A 19780-nucleotide genomic window follows, 5' to 3' on the forward strand; every position below is an offset into this window, starting at 1 on the left:
CCGGGCAGCCCCGGCCCCACCGGACAGCCCCGGGCCCACCGGACAGCCCCGGGCCCACCGGGCAGCCCCGGCCCCTCCGTGCAGCCCCGGCCCTTCCAGACAGCCCCGGCCCCACCGGGCAGCCCCGGCCCCTCCGTGCCCCACCCCGCATCCAGTTGTTATTAAAACCGCTTCTTGCAGGAAGAGGGGAAAGCTCCCCCCTCTCAGCAGCAGCAGGTGTTCGCCCCTCGCCTGCCTGGCCCAGCCGCCCCCACAGGAGAGAAAACAGACGGGTTTAACCCCATTTTCAGCTCCGGCCTTCCCCATGGCACTGACACAACCCAGGGGAGATTTTTCTCTGGTTTTTTTAATCCAGCGTTAGCACCAGAGAACAACCTTGAGCTGGGAGTGCCCGTGGAATAGGTGGGATGCAGGAGAGGGAAGATCCTGCAGCCTGGAGACATCTTAAAGAGAGATTCTGTCAGACAGCAGGAGGAACATTGGGGGTTCTGACGCTTCACAGGGTACAAACTGGAGCTGGCAGGGAGTTTAAGCAGAGTAAAGGATGCGGTGACTGAAATCTTGAACTTGCATTTATTATCAAAGTCAGACTGTTTACATCTGTCAGGTCAACGAGATGCCACAACTACAAAAAAAGATTGTGCACATGGCAGTTCCAATGCAAAAAACCAGTAAAATGGGTTTCCCTCGGTTAAAAAAAGGACTTAAAATTACTCCAGAAAGCAACCAGGTTGGGCTGAACAGCTTCACATCCAGTCAAAGTAAGATGGTTAACAAGAGCAAACACGGATGGGCTCCCCGGGCCCTACGCGTTGCGGTCGATCCGCACGTCGATCTCGCGGCCCCGCAGCTGGATGCCGTTCATCATGCGGCACGCGCGCTCCGCCACCTCGGGGGACTCGAACCTCACCACCCCGCAGCCCTTGGACTTGCCGTTCTCCATCTTGATGTCAGCGTAGAGCACGTGCCCTGGGACAGGACACAGCGTGAGCGCACGGCTCCGGCCGCTCCCCGGCCCCGGCTGTGACAGCCGGAGCTGTTTGTGAGGAGTGACTGGGGACAGGAGGTGGATTTATCCCAGCTCCAGCAGCAGCACAGCGTGAGCCCTGTCTGGAATGGCAGCGCAGGCTCCAGGTCACAGCTGAGGCTGGGCTTGGCTCCCGTGCAATCATGGAATTGTCTTGGCTAGGAGGGACCTTAAAGAGCATCCAGTTCCACCCACGGACACCTCCCACTATCCCAGGCTGCTCCAGCCTGGCCTTGGGCACTGCCAGGGATCCAAGGGGCAGCCCCAGCTGCTCTGGGCACCCTGTGCCAGGGCCTGCCCACCCTCCCAGGGAACAATTCCTGCCCAAGATCCCATCCAGCCCTGCCCTTTGGATTATTATCTGGCCATTATTCATATTCATTCCTCAGAGTGAGGAAAACAACTCACCACATTCATTGAATTTATCTTTCAGCATTTTCCATGTAAAATCAAAAGGCAGCTGTGGGAAGAGAGGAACAAACCATTACTGAGGCTCTGCAGGCACTCCCAGCTCCCCAAAAATGGAACCCATCCCAGGACAGCCACTGCCAGGAAACCATGGAATCACAGTCAGCCAGGAGCTCTTCTCCTGGTAAGGAAATGGCTCCAACTGCCCCAAAAACTTGGCAGCACCCAGTATGAGACATTGTGAGTGGAAACTGAGCATGGATGAGATCAACACATCAATCCCAATGACTGCCATGGGCGCGGGAATGGAGGGGTGGGAAAGGGCAGGAGTGGGAACAAGAGGGAAGAATGAAAAGGAGGAGGAAAAAGGGGTACTCACATTTCTCACAAATATCTGACAGGCTTTCCGGGCCACCCCGGCTGCAGGGCCTCCGGCTCCTCCCAGGGACCCTGCAAAATTCCCTGCAAAGTTGCCCCGCTCCATGTCCATAGGCCTCTCGAAGTTGCTGCCCATGGCCAGCCCCATGCGCTCGATCCCTGCCCCCATGCCCTGCCCCATGGGCGGCCCCATCCTCTCCATGTTGGCAGCCCCGATGCGCTCCAGGCCCATCCTGTCCATGGGCGCGGCGCCCATCCTCTCTATCCCGAGCCTGTCCATGGGCGGGGCCCCGATGCGCTCCAGCCCCGCGGGCATCCTCTCTATCACCTGGCCCATGCCCGCGCCCATCCCGGCGGGCACCATGCGCTCGATGCCGATGCCCATCCTATCCATGCCCGCCCCCATGCGCTCCACGCCGGAGCCCATCCTGTCCATGGCGGTGCCCACGCGGTCGATGGCGGCGCCCATGCGCTCGATGCCGAAGCCGATGCCGGAGCCCATGCGCTCGATGCCGGAGCCCATGCGCTCCATGGCCGGCCCCATGCGCTCCAGGTTGGGGGCCAGGTGGTCGATGCCCAGCGGGGCCATGCGCTCCATGCCCGAGCCCATCCGCTCCACGTTGGAGCCCATGCGGTCCAGCACCAGCCCCATCCTGTCTATCTCAGAGCCCACCCTCTCCATCCCGTGCCCCATCCCCGCAGGGATCCGCTCGATTCCCGAGCCCATGCGATCGATGCCAGGGGCCATTCTCTCGATGCCGGGAATGCTGGCGTTTCCACCACCTGGAACACAGCACAGACAGGATCAGCAGCTGGGCCGGGACACAGAACCCCAAACAGCTGCTCGCTCTCCTGGAATGAATTCCCATCACTCAGAGCCCCCTCAGTGCAGGGACTCTGGGCCTGCAGGATGAGGCAAACTCAGATGCTCGGGTGAGACACCCCCTGCAGAGCTGCCTCCAGCTCTGGGACCCCAAAATAAAGATGTGGAGCTGCTGGAGCCAGGCCAGAGGAGGCTCCAGAGCTGCTCCAGGGCTGGAGCCCCTCTGGAGCCAGGCTGGGAGAGCTGGGGGTGCTCACCTGGAGAGGAGAAGGCTCCAGGGAGAGCTCAGAGCCACTTGCAGGGCCTGAAGGGGCTCCAGGAGAGCTGGAGAGGGACTAGGGACAAGGGATGGAGGGACAAGGACACAGGGAATGGCTCCCTTGATTCCAAAATGTTGTGATTTCGTCAAAAATTCAATCTGTAAATTGATGGGGGAGCTGTGTCTGCTTGGAGATGTCTGGGTTCAGCTTTGCTCCAGAAATTCTGCTGTTTCATTACTGACATTGTCCACTATTTCCAGGGAACGTGCTTGGAAGGTAAATGTGATACAGGCAGCAGGAGAAGCAGAATTTTGTTTTCACTGACAAAAATTAACAACTTCCCAGCAGCATTTAAAAACTAGAGAGCAAAGCCGAAATCTAAAACTCCTTGCTCTTCACAGTTTTCCAAGATTTTTTTCCCAGAAGTGTTTTAATGTACAATATTGCTCATCTATTTCAAGATTCTATCCCTCAGAACTATTATTATGCTGTAATATACTAAATAGATCAATATATAGCATCATGATGTAAGATATAGCAAATTAAGTGCATTAGGACTGTTAAAAATTTTCCGTTCCTTCTGAAATCCCTCTCCCAGCCCCATTATTGCTGTATCCTTCTGCACTCCCTGAATATTTAACTTTGACCAAATTCCTACAGCAAATCTAAAACAGAATCTGTTTTTTTATCTGTATCACCCCCATGACTATTGTGAGCAGTTCAGGGATAAAAAGCAGGCAGGAAATGGATTTGATTTACTGCACTCACCTATTCCCCTCTCCAAGGTCTCTCCAAAACTCCGGGACATTCCCATCTCATTTCTTCCAAACTCCCTCTCAAATCCCCCTCCCATGGCCCGATCCATCTCTGCAAAGAGGAAGGTGGAGAAGTTTTCAGGGGGGTTAAATGACCCCAGAGAGAACATTTTACCACAGGAATTGTTTTGAAGAGTCACAGCACAAGAAAGTTTCAGTGATTTTCTCCTGATCACTTTGTCGTGGCTTCGGGAGCCCAAAACCCCAAGGAAGAAGAGGATTTATCCCAAACACATGTGAGGCTCTGGGGATCAGACAGAGCCAGAATCTTTCTAAATAAACCCTTCAAGGTAGCATCAATAAATCACTTGGTTTGTGCAGCTCAGAGGCCAGGAGGGACTTGGGGATCCCTCCCAGGGAACCCAGCAGGATTTACAGGAAGCCAGTGCCTACCACTCATCCTGCCCATGTTCATCCCAGCTGGGAAGCGACCGATGTTTTCCATGCCACCGAAGGGACCTTCCATTCCTGAAAAACAGATTTTCCAGGGATTCTTTAGCAGTGCATTTCAGCTCCACGCTGCACACACAGCAGCTGCTGCCACACCACATCCCCACAGGCACAGGACACCCCCCTAGCACCAGTTCCCAAAAAGGAGTCAGGATTTGGGCACAGCATTACAAAAATCAGGGGGTCAGAGTGGCTTGGGTTGGGACAGTGAGGATCCAGTTCCGACCTCCAGCGATGGCACCCTCCAGATCTCCTGAACTAAGGAAGCACAGGCCATGTTTTATGGGATGCATCCCTCCTCCCCACACAGCTGCAGCAGTCTGAATACCCAAAAAGGACCGAATTCTTGCTCAATTGGTGATGACCTCCCAGCACACAAAGTCCTGCCATGCACACACACCTCAGTCTACAGGAGTTTCCCAAAGGCCAAGCTATGAACAGATCAAAAACCACAGCTTACCTCCCATTTTATTCATTCCAAAGCCCATGCCTTCCATTCCCATTCCTCAAAATAAAAGAGAAAGCTTTATATAGCACACATCACCCAATCAATTTCAGCCAAAGGCTGCAGAAATCAAACCACACAACACGTCCATGGCTTACATGGGATAACTCTGAGGAGATTCCAACATTCCTGCTCAGAAAATCAAGCAGCAAAGGGGAAAAACCCACTGGCATTTCGACATGGAAAGCTGAGTGTGTGCTACTTTTTAGGTGGCTCTTTGAAACTTGTGCTACTTCAACAGATCCTCACCAAAGATTTGCAAGCCCACTACAAGTGTTAAAAGTGAGAGATGGTTTGGAGTTTCATGGATCTTTGCAGTGTCTGCTGCTCATGCTCAAGAGTCAGAAAATGAGAGCTGTGTCTTGACCACAGTGAAAAAAAAAAAAATGGAGCAGTTGGTTAAATTCAAGTTTCCATTATCAAGCTGAACAAAAAACTCATTTGGCTTTAACATTGCTAAGAAACTTCCAACTTTTTGGGGAGGCAAACAAAGCTATCTACCTTCTACACAGCTTAAAGCTCTCATGAAACAAAAGCATAGGAGTAATCTTCTTACCTCCAGGTCCCATGTTGCCCATTCCCATGCCTTTGTTTAAATGATTTGCATCAATAGGTTGACCTCCAGGTCCTAATCCCATGCCAATACCACCAAGACCATCTGAAGAAAATATTCAGATATCAAAAAAGCCTTCTTTCCATAGTTTGACAAAACAGCAAGTTTTATTTCTTAAGTAATTGACTTTCATTCTCCAAAAAAAGCTTGCTGTGTCCCCCCTTTGGGGTGTGTACTGAAAGCAGGGAAGTGTGGAGTAAATCAAGAGTAGATGTGTCTTGAAATAGTTTTTAGCCTATCTCCAATTATTTGTTTTCGTAGTTAAATTTCCATCTTACTGCTGAGAAAACTTGGTTTGGAGCTGACTCCTGAAAAATAACTGGCTAGAACACTGCTTCATTTGGGCAAACTCCTCAGCTGAGGAGGATGGAGTGGGCAATTTGGGAGAAAGATCCTCTAAAGCTTTGCACAGTTATCACCCTGGATTGCCAATGGCTCATTTCCCCCTCTGCCAGGGCTGTCCCCTCGCAGGGAAGAACTGAAGCCCCAGGCACAGCCTACGGATAAATGACAGCCACCTATGGAATTGCGAGCACACAGCCAGCCTCTCTCTGAGCAAACAAGACACGGCATTCCCAGGCATGGATTTGAACCTTCCTGAAGGATTCCCCAGCCCAAAGAAAGAAGAAAAAGCCCTTTTTTTTCCTGAAGCAGGAAGAAAGTTCTCTGCTTGGCACAAACACCAGTTTATGGCATCCTCTGCCTGGCAGGATTCCCTCGTTTCCAGCTCAGCACTGAACACAGGAGTGTTGAATCTTGTTTTAAAACAGCACAAGGTTCCCCCTTCCCCGCCCCAGTAAAGGCCAAAATCCAGGCTTCCAGAGGGATTTAGGGAGTTTTACACCGAGGTAATGGAATTGGAACCCAGTGACTTTGTCCTGAAGAAGAGGAACATCCTTACAGTGATATTGCTGTGGAGGAAGGCCTTGACAGACACTGAAAGCTGAACTAGGGAGGGACTAATTAATGATCATTAATAACGGGCAATTTAGCAGCACACAACAGGTCTGGTTCCCAGGAAGAAAACAGAATTCAGAGAAGCCCAGACTGGTTTGGGTTGGAAGGGACCTTAAAGCTCATCCACTTTCAGCCCCTGCCCTGGGCAGGGACCCTTTCCGCAGCCCAGGACAATTAAAATTCCATCAACAGCCCCAATTTTGCTGCATTTGAACAAATTCAGCCTCCAGCTCTTCCAGCCCCAACTCTTCTCTTCAGTATTTCCAGTGCCTCATCCCAGCATGGCCAAGGTTGGGAGGGGCCTTTGGAGGGCATCAGCTCAGCCCAGGCTGCTGAGCCCAGCTCACATCCACAGCTCTGGAGTATTCCCAGGGATGGGGACTCCACAGGATCTCTGAGCAACCCAGTCACCCTCCCAGAACGTTTCCTTACATCCACGTGGGGTCTGTGGATTTCCACTGCTGGTTTAGACGTGACCTTTTAATTCAGTCAAATTCCAAGCTGGAAGGGGCAGCATGGGGCAGCCAATTATTCTGAATTTCCAGTCTCCTGGGTTTTGGTTGGTGCTTTCTGCCTCCTGCACCTCCAAGAAGAGCCTGGTTCCCTCTTCTTTCCATATTTAATACATTCATAAGATCCCCTTTGGAAATCTGAAGACCTGGAAGACTCCCGGGTCCTGAATTCAGCCCTTTCAATTGAAGGGAAAACATTCTACTCCCAGAGCACCATCCCATAAAAGGAGGTGCTGACTGATTCATTGTGTTTCCATTAAATCCCACTACTAATGGAAGGCACTGGGATCTTGGAATTGCAATGGAGAGCTCTGGAAGCCTTGAGAAGGTGAATGTTTTAAGACAAGCTTCTGGCCATGAGCTGAAAGAAGTATCCAAAAAATCACTGAGCAGCTCTTCTTCACTATTCCCCCTTCTGAAATTATTCTGGAATTTGGATCCCAGTTTTCCAGTTTGAACCAGAGTTTTACTGGGGCTGGGACTGGTTCCCAGGTGCTGAACAGCCAAATAAAAAGCAGAAGATGTTGAATTGAATCATGCAGGGGACACTTACGAGGGAGCTGTTGGGGTCGCTCTGGAGGGAAGAAATCTCCTTTGGGAAAGGCTCGTTCATCCTAAAAGGAATTCAATGTGATAAAGTCGGCAAGAGAAGTAGGAAATTATTTCCTGATTCTTAACATTTTGAATTAAAATACAGAAATTTCAAGCTAAAGCAGTCTTGAGTATAGTTCTGACTTGTCTTTTAGCAAAATAATCAGAATTAACCTTCCCTGATGGCACCAGTTCAGTAGGAATCGGGCAAATCACACATTTCCCCCTCTGTATTTTAATCCACCCTTGAAGCCACGAATCCCCCCCAAACCAGGAGTGCAGTTCCTGGGTCAGGACGCAGTGGGAATGGGGATGTCCTCACCATTTTGACGTGCATGGGTCTGTCAAAGAGCAGCTGCCCATTGAACATCGCTGGGGGCCGTTAAGGACCGTTGTGCAAGCGCCGAGAGCTCTCACGGGGAGCACCACAACCCCTCAGAAAATCCCATCTCCTCACTTATCACTCACAGATGATCCCAAATCCTTCTGCCTTCTCCAAAATGAAAAAGCCTTGAAATCCAGATATACTGAACATTCAAAGAAAGGCTTTTTGAAATTAAAAAATGGTAAAAACACACTGCTGGGTAAGATTAAGTTCACTAAGAGATTATCCAAAACGTGACTCCAAACCAGGCCAAGTGTTTCAGTGTTTCCTCAGTCACTTTTTCCACTGAAAAGGAGAGAACAGGGAGTTCCACAGAAACACCCACATTTTGAAGCGTGCCATGCCAGGGAACCCTTTGTCCAAGTTTGGCTCCTACAAGGTTTCGGGGTGCAATGCAGAAGGAAACTAACACTCAAACAGAAATTTTGGAAAGGGAAAGGGGGAATATTTCGCTCCTTTCTGTAACATAACCAGGAGCTGAGAGAGTAATATCTGGAATTCCATTGCTGTTTGGTTTCTAGGTAGCAAACCATTGCTTGGCCAGCAGGAAGGACACAGGAACAGAGGAAAACACCAGGCCCAAGATTTGTTCCTTTCCAGACAAATCTTTTCACAGAATTGCATTTTAGTACTAATTATAACCTAGAGACAGAAACTTATTTGGGATAGAAGTACATTTATCCATGTGGGAATTTCCTTTGCTGGAGATCCTGAGCAAACTGCACCAATTCTTTCAAGATGGAATTTTGTCTCTGCTTCACTTTTCCTTCCATTTTCCATCCACTACAACTTGACCTTCCCTGACAAGGCAATATCCTCCCTTGGAATACAATGTCCATTCTCCCCCTGCTGGGATTCCCGAGTTCCTTGCCCCATTCCCAGTCCTGCTGCCCAAGGATACAGATGGCCTGCACGGCCTCGATGGCCTGCTCAAAGGTGACGGTGCCGATCCCGCGGCTTTTGCCGTCCTTGTCCTCCAGGATGTCGGCCCGAACCACCACTCCAGCCATGCTGAACACCTCCTTCAGCTTCTTCCAGCCCACCTTGTAGTCCAGCTGGAAAACAGGGGATCATTGGAAATGCAAGAGAGAAAACAGCTTCAGTGGGCTTGTGTCCTTACCTGGTATTGGCATTAAGAGTTGGCAGAGAGATGAGATAAAACTTAATCAAAGTACAGAGGTTTGCTCAAAAATCCCAATTAACAGACACTGTGGTACAACTTAATTGAGAACCTCCTTAGCACAGAGAATCAACAGGACACAGATGAACTTTTCCTGGCACTTCCAAGGCTTTTCCTCCCTCAGATTTGCCCCAGCTGAGAGGTTCACACTGCTGTGTTTTGCAGGGAGTGTCCCAGCACTCACATTGGCCACGAAGACGGTGCTGCCGAGCCTGCCGGCCTGCAGGGCGTGGATGATCTCGTTGGGGATGTTGGGGTTGTTCAGGATGCTGGGGGGGATGTTGATCATGCCGGGGCCGCCGGGGCCGGGCCCGATGCCCATCCCTCCTGCTGCCATCACCTTCTGCATGGCCCTCCTGGCGTGCTCTCCATCGGGGTCCTGGGGGACACACACACACTCAGATCCCCCACCCAGCACCGTCAGTGCCATGGCTCAAACAGGCACAGAAAGGGGGGTTCCCTTTATCCCAGGCTACCTGCTCCCCAGGGATTCCCAGCCGACTGCTTCCCTCACATTGTCAGCCAATTTATTTTATTTTAGCCAACACCCTTTATCAAGTCATTCCTCCTCAGGCATCTCCCTGGCTCCCAACGTGTTTATCCATCATTAATGCCAACAATAAGCCTCTGTTGCACCTGTTCCAAACCCTGATAAACCCCCAGTGACTCTGGAGAGAGTTTGGAATTGACTCCCAGGACTGGCTGTCAATAGCAAAGTCACTAAACTGGAAATATATCTTTGAGGTATTCCAGGAAAGAGCTGATTCTATGGAATTGCTGGTGGAATCCATTCATTCTGATGGCAGAATTCAAAGGGAAGTTAGTCAAGAACAAACACTGACGGAGACTTCTGTGTCAAATCATTAACAAAACTGCAATTAAAGCCAAACTCCGGCTTTGTCCTCAGATCAAGTTTAGTCTTGATAAGCACAAGTTCAGCACTGGCTAAGATGTTTAGAAAGAAGTTGACTGGGGCTTTTATCTTATTTAAGTCCTGCTTTCTGTCCGTTATCCCCTGAGTCAGCCCTAAATCTTTAACAAGAACTCCCCCTTCCCACTCCAGCCCCTGCCAGAACACCAGCTGCACTCCTTACTTCTTTCACTTTCAGAGGTCTCCCACCAAGACTGTGCTTGTTCAAAACCTCGGCAGCCTTTTTCATGCTCTCTTCCATCTTGAACTCAACCACCCTGTGGGGACACAACACAGCTCAGGATGTTTTGTTTTAAGAAGTCTCCTTGGATTTCAGGTATAAATTGAGAAGGAACTTACGCGCATCCCTGGCGAGGTGATTTTCCAGGACAGTCACAGGGAGGAGGGAAGAGAGAAGAAATCAAGTCAGTAAAAGCCCAAATCACACACAAATATTTTATTATTAAAGCCAAATCACATTAGTTAAGCCCTACCAGAGAAAATAAATGTAACCTTACACAGGCAAGCCTCCAATACTGGAATTCCATAATTTCTCATGCCTGAACAGGATTAACCTGGGGTCTCTGAGGTTGTAACAAACACTAAATCCCGACTCTCCAAGAAATACCACACGCTTCCTGTGACCTGCTCTTCCCTGGCATACAGCAAAACCCTCCACACTCTCACCCTAAATCCATATCCTTCAGGACACTTAAATGTGCTCCTACTGTATTCCCTGCTCCTGGACTACAGGCCCATGAAGGCACTGAACGTTTACATTTAGGAATTTATCTCGCTCTACTGGCCCAGGAAGTGGAGTTTGCAGCACCTGCTGTTGCACCCTGGCCCTTCCAAACTCAGCCAACCACTCGAGTGACTTTTCCAAAGCACAGGAATATTCCAGAGCCCTGTCCTGCCTGCTGGGCTCCGGGGTCACACAGCCAACGCCAACGGCACGCAGGGAACAGCTCCTGACTGCAGAGCCCCACCCCACCTCCTCCCGTCCCACAGCACTCCTGACCTAGAGCCACTGCACATCCACACTCTGAGCCTCCCTGGCCTCCTGTCCAGCACACAGAAACATTTCAGGTAGAAAATCCACAAAGAAACTCTCAAACACTTACCCTTGACTTTCCTTCAGCGTCCATTAAGAGCTCCACGTATGTTACCTCACCAACTACAAATCAGATTCCAGACGACACAGATACCAAGGGAGAAAAGCCAAGAAAACAATGGGAATTTAGAACAATCAACAACCGTGTATGGAGCCTCTGCCTTATAAGAAAGCCCAGAAACACTCCATGTTCTCTAGACCACAAAACGGGACAATTACAGGTATGCAGTAAAGGCTTCAAGCACTTCAGTATGTTCTTGGTTTTCCTCCACCTCAAAAGCCAGAGATTTCCACAGCTCCCTGGATCTTTAGTGCCCACTCGTTACCTGAGGCAATCCAAACCCATGGGAAAGGCTGCAGGAACAAGTTTCCCCTGCTTTCCACAGGATGCCATCCTGGTTCCATAGCCCAGAATTTCAAGTGATTTGTTTTTCTCAGGATTTAAAGACAAAACTGTTCAAAAAGGGAGTCACACTGAACCAACAAATCAAGACATTACTGCCTGATTTATTTCAGCCGGTTTTTGTTAAGCCACAGTAAACTCCATTTTAGCATTAAAATCTGCCATATTTGCTCTCAAGACAAAACTGTCAATAGCAAAAGGCAAAAGTCCATGGAAAACTACACCTGCCCCTTTCCCCACAAGATTGGGATTGCCTCTCTAGGACCAAATAACCCTGGCAGGGACCTCCAGAATCCAACTACCCAAATGGCTGCTGCCTTTGAAGGGACTGGCATACAGAAGAACGGAATAAACGTTCTTTTTTTAAAACTTTTTCTTTCTGGTTTTAAAAGTCCTGGGGTTTAAATTTAAACCAGGAGGACTCCAAGTTGCATTATCTGGACAGTGGAATGTTTTATTCGTGGGAAACCACAAGCCAGTTGAGTACTAATAGTTTCACTGGAGCAAGGAACTGGGCTTTCACAAGACTCTGCTGGGGACAGAGGGAGGTGTTCAGCCTGACCTCCCCCAGGCCCAGCAATTTACAGGACACTGGATATCATTGTGGAAAACTGACAGCCTGGAAGGTCTCTCTTGAAGCTGGAAAAAAAGAGGAATGCTTAATGAGATCATTGATTTTTAATCTCCACTTCTTATTTTAAACAATAATTTAGCAGTAAGAGCATTCCAGCCAGAGAACAGGATGAACAGCTCTGATCCACTCCTGGTTTTGGGAGGACAATGTTTGAGGCTGGAAAAGGCTGACAAGTCCCTTTGAAAGGGACTCCACTGGAGTGTCCATTATTATCCACAGCTCCACCAGCTCAGTCCATGCTGGTATCAAGCCTAACAGAAGGAATTCCAGTCTCTAATCCATCTGAGCTCACGCAGCACACGTGGGATTGTTCCCAAGGAGTCCTGGGGGGTTCAGCATTCCCACGAGGTTCTGACGCCATCCAGCTCAACAGCAGCAGCCAGAGTCCAACCACACTTGGGGCAGGGATGCAAACGGGTTCACCAATTCTTCCCAGGTGACCTCCAATCCAAAACCTCTCCGAGCCACAGCCTCCAGGTCTGGCACTCCCTGAACCCTGCAGAGCGCCTGCAGCGAGGGCTCTCCTCTCCCAGCCACTCCTTGGCTTCACCTACAGCTCCTCCTGCAGATCCACACCAACAGCTTCCAAAGGAGTCTGCCAAGCTTGAGGATATCCAATACAAGTAAACATTTGCTCTTGTAACCAATCCCTGACTGAACCACAAGATCTCCAGGAACCTCTTGGAAAGTTCAGTCTGTGCCAGTTTTGCTCAGAGCGTCCCGTTCGAGCCTTACAGACACATTAAAATCCAAATATCCACCTGAAGTGGTGGCTTTCCTTCAGAGGACACCTGAACTCCCTGAAGAGCCCAATTTCAGAACAGCAGGAGGGGGGAATGACACACTCAGTGCAACAGCTCAGCAGCCAAGACAAAGCCCAGAGTACAAAACCACTGCCATGAAAATGCATTATTTTCACCTTAAAATGTGTGAGAGGAGCCAACCCAACCCCTCTGCCAGGAGAAGTGTCTGGGGCTGGGAAAGGAAACCGTTTTTAAGAAGCTAGGCTGGGTCACATTTTATTTGGAGTTTTGTTTTTTTTCTTCTAGATCCCAAACCACAGGATTCCATGGAAAAGTACCAGGAGCAGATAGCCATGTGCTAGGCCAGGATGAATGCCCAGTGACCCAGGCAGGATTCCCTCCTGCCAGAGAACAGCTGGATTCTGTCAGGGAACATCCCATATCCACAAGTGGACAAATTTCATCCAAGCACAAAAACCTTCACTTCAGGAGCCTCCCAAGGGAGGAAACTTCCAGAAAACACCAGCTCCAAGTCACTGCAGGTTTAATTGAGGAACACATTCCCCATGGTGTCTTTAAGATTTAACACAGAGGAGACAGATTTATGAATTTATTTAAACCTCAGAATTGAAAGTTCAGAAACTCAGCTGAACTGAGCAGAATTTACTGCAATAACCAGACATCCAAACTCAAGAACTCTTCAGTGTTATTTATCACAGTCATTATTTTTCCTCCCTTTTAAACTTGGTATCAGTTCCCGAAGTTTATCAGCACAGAAAATGCCAATGTTCAAGCTGGGCTGCTCCAGCAAAATTCCAATACTCTGCAGGGCCTGTCCAGGAAGCTCAGACCAGGGTCCACAGGGCGACCTGAGGCACTGCAGACACATCGGGAACTCCCCAGAACAAGCTCAGACAGAAATGTCAGCTTTAGGTTGGGCAATTTGATGTTAACAGTTTGTGACAAACCAAAGAGGTGTGAAAGGTGCAGAGAGGGAAGTGGGAGCAAGCACAGAACTGGGACAGGGAAATGTTTTGTAGCAGTTATTCCTTGGCCTCCAGGGCCAAAAGTAAATACTAAACAGGGAAGGAAAACCCAAAACTGGCTGGATGTCTCCTCATCTTCTGAGGACAAGTCATCAAAAGGATCAAAATGCTTCACACTCCCAATGTGAGGCAAAGCAGAGCTGGCCACAGCTCCTCCCTCATTTTAGGTTAAACCTTGGGACAGGCAACCCCTAAGAAGTGACAGGGGGCTGAGGAGAGAACAGAAGCACATTTTGCACATGTAAAGCTTTGGCTGAAACAGAAGAAGGAAAATCTTCCCAAAGCAGAGGCAGGAATCAGCAATTCTGTTACAGATGGGGACGGGAAACTTCCCTTTTGCAAGAGGACACCCAGACAGAGGGGTGATTTTGGCTCTTGAAGAGCTCAGGCAGCAAAGAGAGTGAAAAGCTCCCTGCAGCCAGGGAAGGGCTGAGACTCCTTGGAAAGATGGTGGAAGCCCAAGGGAAACAGAGCAACTCATCAGAGACTTCATCAAATGGAAGGGGTGGAACAGTACATTCCTTCCTCACCCCTCCCTCCGTGACTCCCCAGAACTCCACACCGTGGCAAAATCCTGGGCACTCTCCAGTGCCAGTGTCACCAGTCCTGGGGTAACAGCTACTGGAGTAAGCCCAGTGCTCACGAGTACTGGCACTGGGACACCAGCAAGAGCTACAAGTTCCATCTTCAGGAGGCCACAAAGCTTCCAGGAACGCCAGGAGATTCAGCAGGAAGGCAGCACGTGGAGTTGAGCAGCTGCTCTTCTGCACAGGGATTCAGGCTGGGAAAGCTTTGCTGCTGCTTTTCCACAGCCCTGGGCTGTGATGGAGAAGGGAATGTGGGCACAGCCCAGCCAGCACAACCTGTCCCGGGGTGTCCTGTCCGCGCAGAGAGGGGACACGAGCCTGTCCTTGTCTGCAACTGCTCCTGGTCATGGTGATGTCCGTGGAACCACACTAATTATGGTTATTAACGTCCCCACCCACACAATGTGACAATTACTGCCTCGTTTCACAGCTCATCCCTCTCCTTGGAGTCTACGCCTTTTGCTACTTTGGGCAGGGAGAAGGTTCAACATACAAAATCCTGTATTTCCTAAAGGAACCAACACCTGGAATTCAGATCCCGGTTTTTTGATGCCACGGCATCACCTCCCTTCCACCAGCTGCCGTGAACATTCCAACGGTTCTCCCCATGTGTGGGGGGCAGATCAGGACAGGTATCCAGCACTCAGTTACTTCCATGGAAAACTGCTGCCTGTGGAAGCCCTTCCCAAATTCCCGTCAACGCTGCTGCTCAGTCAGTTTGGTAACACTTTGTGTCTGCCAGCCAAAACGAGGGAGTTCCAAACAAGAACATCTCTTAATTCCATTACCAACATTCCCACTGCATACCTGTAATTGAGTTTCTCCAACCACTCCACTGGGATGCCCGAGCCACGGCATTGGGAGAGAGAGAGAGGTGGCACCTGGAGCAGCCTGGCCACTCGCAGGCTGCAGGAACACCAGCAGCTCCTACCCCAGCACCTCCTGCACACACGGCACCTCCCCGAGCTCCCTGCTGCTACAGCCCCGGCTGCACGGGGCCCGGCCCTGCAGCAGCCCTCACACACCCAGGGTTTCCCCTTGGGCACAGAATTCCACCTGCTCCCAAAGCCTGGAACGTTTGGCCTGGCGTTCTTACGCTTCCGAAGCAAGAGCTCCAACGGTTCGGAGTTTTCCACAGGCACGTTCCTGGGGCTTGGAACTGCTCTGCCTTGGGGCAAGGACTGAGCAAGCTCGAGCACAGCACGAGAGCAGCAGTTTGGGAGAAGTCCAACAGAACTCCACGTCAAATCCAAACTGTTGGATTCATCAGCAGTGCCAAACCCCGGGAAGGATGATCCCAGTTTTAGCATGACAAGCCCTGCAGCCAGAAGGAAGAGGCTCCAACGTTCCCCTAGGAGCATCTGCTGGAATGAGCAGCTGAACAGCCAGGCAGGAAACAATCTCACCCCGGACTCTGCCATCCACGGGAACTGGAGAGAAACCACAAGACACTGGGAACGGGATTCAACACAGCACGTGGAGTTAAGACATCTCCACATCTGGAGAGCCGGAAAACCAATAGATCTGGGGTAGCCAAGGGGCAGTTAAGGGTCCATCCATAATCAGGGCCTGTTCAAGCAGCCTTTGACACAAAACCATGACACAAAACCACTGCTGCCTCTCAAACAGCCCCTAATTAGGGAAGCTCCCAGTCCTAACGGCCGTGCCACAGACTCGGTTCCCTTTTGCCTCCAAAGACAAACATTTGAAACCCTCTGGAACTTTGTTTTCCCCTTCTTTAGGCCACACCTCAAACACCCGAACTGTCAGTCCTTACCCTGCTCCAGCACGATGACCACTGCCCACTACCATGGCTGATGCTCTGTGTTCAGAGATGCCCCACAGGAAATGTTGTGTTGCTACTCTGAACTCACTTTTGACATTTTAAGGCTGGAGAAGCCAAGGATTTTCTTGCCACTCCACTGCACTTCCAAGGTGACTTGAAAACTAGGAAGCTGGGCACCAGCCTGAAGAAATGACACTAATTTAGACTTGTCACCACCTGAGTACTCAGCTCAATCTCTTCATCTTCCTCTAGAGATGAAGATGTTCAGGTCAGCAAAGGCAGCTTCCATCCACATGGGAATTAAATGGAATTGTGGAAGCGGGAACACCACAAACCCGATTTCCAAAGCCCTGATTCTGCTGCAGCACATGCCAAAGCACCAACCTGATTTTGCAGGTCACCCTTAAATACATTGAACTGCAACCAATGGCAGAATGGCTCTTGAAGCCAGCCCAAAGCCCTCCGAATCTGGGGACATGGCTGGAGATCCACACACCAGAGCAGGACGTAACTACCTGAACGCCCAGAAACGTTAAAATGCTTCAGAAAGTTCTGCTGCACTTCAAGGCTAAAATCTGATGAAAGCCTGGGGTTTGATCCCTAAGGAAAACACTCCTAATCCTGGGATGAAGCTCTATCAGCTGCATGCCAAAGGCTTCCACAGGAACCATCCCCTGGAAGGCTGCCAGGGACGGAGGTTGTGCAACACCCAGGAAGGCTTCGGGAAGAGCTTTTCCAAACTCCTGTGGCCAAGTGCACCCAGAAGTGCAACTGCTGAGCTACAGACAGAGCCAGGCACAGGCTGGAGCACAAGACAGCCTTGGCCACCTGAGCTGCACTTTACCTTTCTCTTTGACCAGGTCCTTCAGCGACTGCCACTTGACGTCGAAGGGGATGTTGGTGATGAAGGCGCGGTACCTCTTGGCGGGGTTGGCGTAGGGCTCGAAGCGGTTCCCTCCCCTCTTCATCCCCTTCTCCTTCTTCTTCTCATTCGGGGTGGGTCGCTCACTTTCACTGCAAGGGAGAGAATCCCACACACACGTGAACTCCTGGGGATGGAGCAGTGCCACCACCTCCAGATGGGACAAATCCAAACCACGGAATCACTGAATCCCAGAGCAGTTTGGGTGGGACGGGACCTTAAAGCCCCTCCCAACTTGAAAGAAAAAATAACAATCCAAGGGAACAAAATGCTTCAGCCCCAGTCTTACTTAATTCCCTTCACTAATCCAATTAATCCCCTTGCTCACTCAGTGCTGGTGGAGAGGATGCACAAGCACATCTTTAGGAGGAATTCAGAACGCATCAGATAAAAAAGCTGAAGCTTCTCACATCTCTCTGTACTGAGCTTTGCCAACTTAGGACCCGTATAGCTCTGCAAATTCCAAGTCAGAAATCCCAGCTCCATCCCTTCAGGACCATTTCAGTCCCTGAACAGACAAAACAGCCTGCAGGGAAAAAGGAAATTAAGAATGTAGAGGCCTCTGAAGGTTTATATTTGAGTGTGTTCCCTGCTTTTATCACCCAGCAGCCAAGGCTTCTCCAGACACACGGATGGGAATTTTCCACTCTTTCTTCCATTAAACTTTTTCAAAGCTTCTTGATTAATGAAGTAATTAAAACTCCAAAATTAGACTTGAAATAGGACAATCCTTTTTACACCTTTTCGTTTGGTTGATTAAATAACACAAAATTTAGTAGTTGTGTTAAAAGCTGCACTCAGATTTTAATGGTTATTCCTTAAACTGGATTTCCCCAAAGAAAACGTGGAAGTGAGAGCTCTGCCACGTGGAGCTGGATATTCCAAACAGAACTGCACCTGGACACACAAACAAATTTCCTGGAGACATCCCAAGTGTAACAGGGTTGGGAAAAATAAAATCACAGCAGAGAAATATCTTTATTTGTACTTCCAGGAATAAACTGGCTCCACATGGAGACAAATTACTGGTTCCATATTCCCAGGAGTGCTGGGAACATCCTTCGCTAGCCCTGGATTCCCTGTCCCTGGGATCAGGGGTGTCTCTGTCTCTGCCCCTGCCTGGCTAAAGTTGCACAGTCAATGAAATTGTGTCTGTCAATATTTTATTGCCCAAAGCACAGTCTAGCTACACTTTAATGGAAAATAAAAATAGATATGGATCTTTTTCCCCCAAAGTGACAGCTGGAAAACAAAGCTGAACACGTTTCTGGTCACGGGAAACACAACCCACAAACTCAAATCCAAGCCTGAGTCTGCAGCAGGAATCACAGCACACCAGGTTCAACCTGATTCGTATCACCCCGGCACAAAACTGAGGCAAAAAACGCCCTGAGGGAGAAAAGTCCTTTATACTCCATGGGTTTGGTACCAAAACCGGCTTTTCCAAGAGTGGAACTTTCATCGAGCATCAACAAGAGGAAGTGAGAAGCAGCTGAGGCTTTTTCTGCTGTTCATCCCCACATTTACAAAGCCGGAACTGCAGCGCTGCTAATTTTGGTTTAAATTTCTGTAACATTTCACCCACATCAGCCACCGGGCTTGTGCAACCCCTCCCCGGCACCACCTTAAACTCTCACCCTCGAGGTGTGTGCGCTCCTAAATCCGCTCACGGGTGAATCACCCCAGAAACAGAGCACGCTCGGCTTCAAATCGTGCAGCAGGATGAGGCGGGTGCTGAGAGCAGCAGAGTTATTACAACTTACCGGCAGTACCAAAAGTAATGAACTTACACATCCCCACGCTGGCACAGCCTGCTCCCCGCGGGGAGGCCTAAACTCCACTGAAACTCAACAGCGGCTTTTCCTGAGGGAATGCGGATGATCCCAGAGCTGCCCGCCCGCCGCACCCCGGGCCCCGAGCGCCGGGACCGGGCCCGTCCTCGCTGCGGCCGCGGGAGCCCCGGAGGCGCCTTCGGGGCGGCCCCGCCCGGGATCGCAAGGCGCGCCCGGAGGGAGCAGCGGCCGCAGCGCCAGGAGCGGCCCTGTCCCGGTAACGACCCCGCCGGGCCCCCGCCGGCCCCGGTTCGTCCCGCCGCCCTCAGGCCGAGCCCAGCCGCGGGGAGGCCGCACGCGGCCCCTCCAGCCCCAGCGGCAGCGCGGCCCCTCGCAGCTCCCCTACCTCTTGGGGGGCGGCCCCCCCGCGCCGGCCGCCCCGTTGGGCGCTGGCGGAGCCGCCGCCGCTGCCGCCGCAGCCGCCGCCGGGGGCGGCTCCATTTTCCCGGGGGCGCTTTGCGAGGCCGCGGCCGCCGCCATTTCCCAGCGCGTCCTTTGTGTGGGGAGCGCGGGGCACGACGGGACGGCGCGCCGGCCGGGCCGCCAGGGGGCGCCGCGCTGCACATGCGCGCGAGGGGGAACGAGTGGCGGGCAGGGTGGCGGGAAAGGGCGCGTTGGGCGCTGCGCGTGCGCGGTGAGGCGGGAACGGCGGGACTGCGCGTGCGCGCTGGGCGGCGCCGTGAGGGAGCGGCGGGCGGGGCTGGCGTGTGGGGATCCCGGCCTCCGCACGCCCGGAGCCAGGCGGGGCTGGCGTGTGGGGATCCCGGCCTCCGCACGCCCGGAGCCAGGCGGGGCTGGCGTGTGGGGATCCCGGCCTCCGCACGCCCGGAGCCAGGCGGGGCTGGCGTGTGGGGATCCCGGCCTCCGCACGCCCGGAGCCAGGCGGGGCTGGCGTGTGG

At 51.3% G+C, this 19780-nt stretch overlaps 2 protein-coding genes across 3 annotated transcripts; both read right to left on the reverse strand.

The window, feature by feature from the left end:
• Positions 1-554: 554 nt before the first annotated feature.
• LOC309582553 (heterogeneous nuclear ribonucleoprotein M-like) lies at positions 555-10459 on the reverse strand. Of its 2 annotated transcripts, XM_082297747.1 has the most exons (13): positions 10175-10459; positions 9999-10092; positions 9089-9283; positions 8626-8779; positions 7662-7711; positions 7302-7362; positions 5223-5324; positions 4622-4666; positions 4105-4179; positions 3665-3763; positions 1815-2596; positions 1436-1487; positions 555-969 (listed from the first exon to the last, which is right to left on the reverse strand). In XM_082297747.1, the coding sequence occupies exons 2-13, from the start codon at positions 10074-10076 to the stop codon at positions 806-808; spliced, it is 1857 nt and encodes a 618-aa protein (XP_082153873.1). In that variant the 5' UTR covers positions 10077-10092; positions 10175-10459; the 3' UTR covers positions 555-805. The 2 variants fall into 2 exon arrangements, with proteins under 2 accessions (XP_082153873.1, XP_082153874.1); XM_082297748.1 differs by lacking the exon at positions 5223-5324.
• LOC309582525 (heterogeneous nuclear ribonucleoprotein M-like) lies at positions 10084-19387 on the reverse strand (the record flags this gene model as incomplete). Its single annotated transcript, XM_082297706.1, has 4 exons — positions 19228-19387; positions 16972-17141; positions 10939-10991; positions 10084-10092 (listed from the first exon to the last, which is right to left on the reverse strand). The coding sequence occupies exons 1-4, from the start codon at positions 19359-19361 to the stop codon at positions 10084-10086; spliced, it is 366 nt and encodes a 121-aa protein (XP_082153832.1). The 5' UTR covers positions 19362-19387.
• Positions 19388-19780: the final 393 nt, after the last annotated feature.

This window comes from Coloeus monedula (assembly GCF_965178545.1).
Source record: "Coloeus monedula genome assembly, chromosome: 27".
Lineage (NCBI taxonomy): Eukaryota > Metazoa > Chordata > Aves > Passeriformes > Corvidae > Coloeus > Coloeus monedula.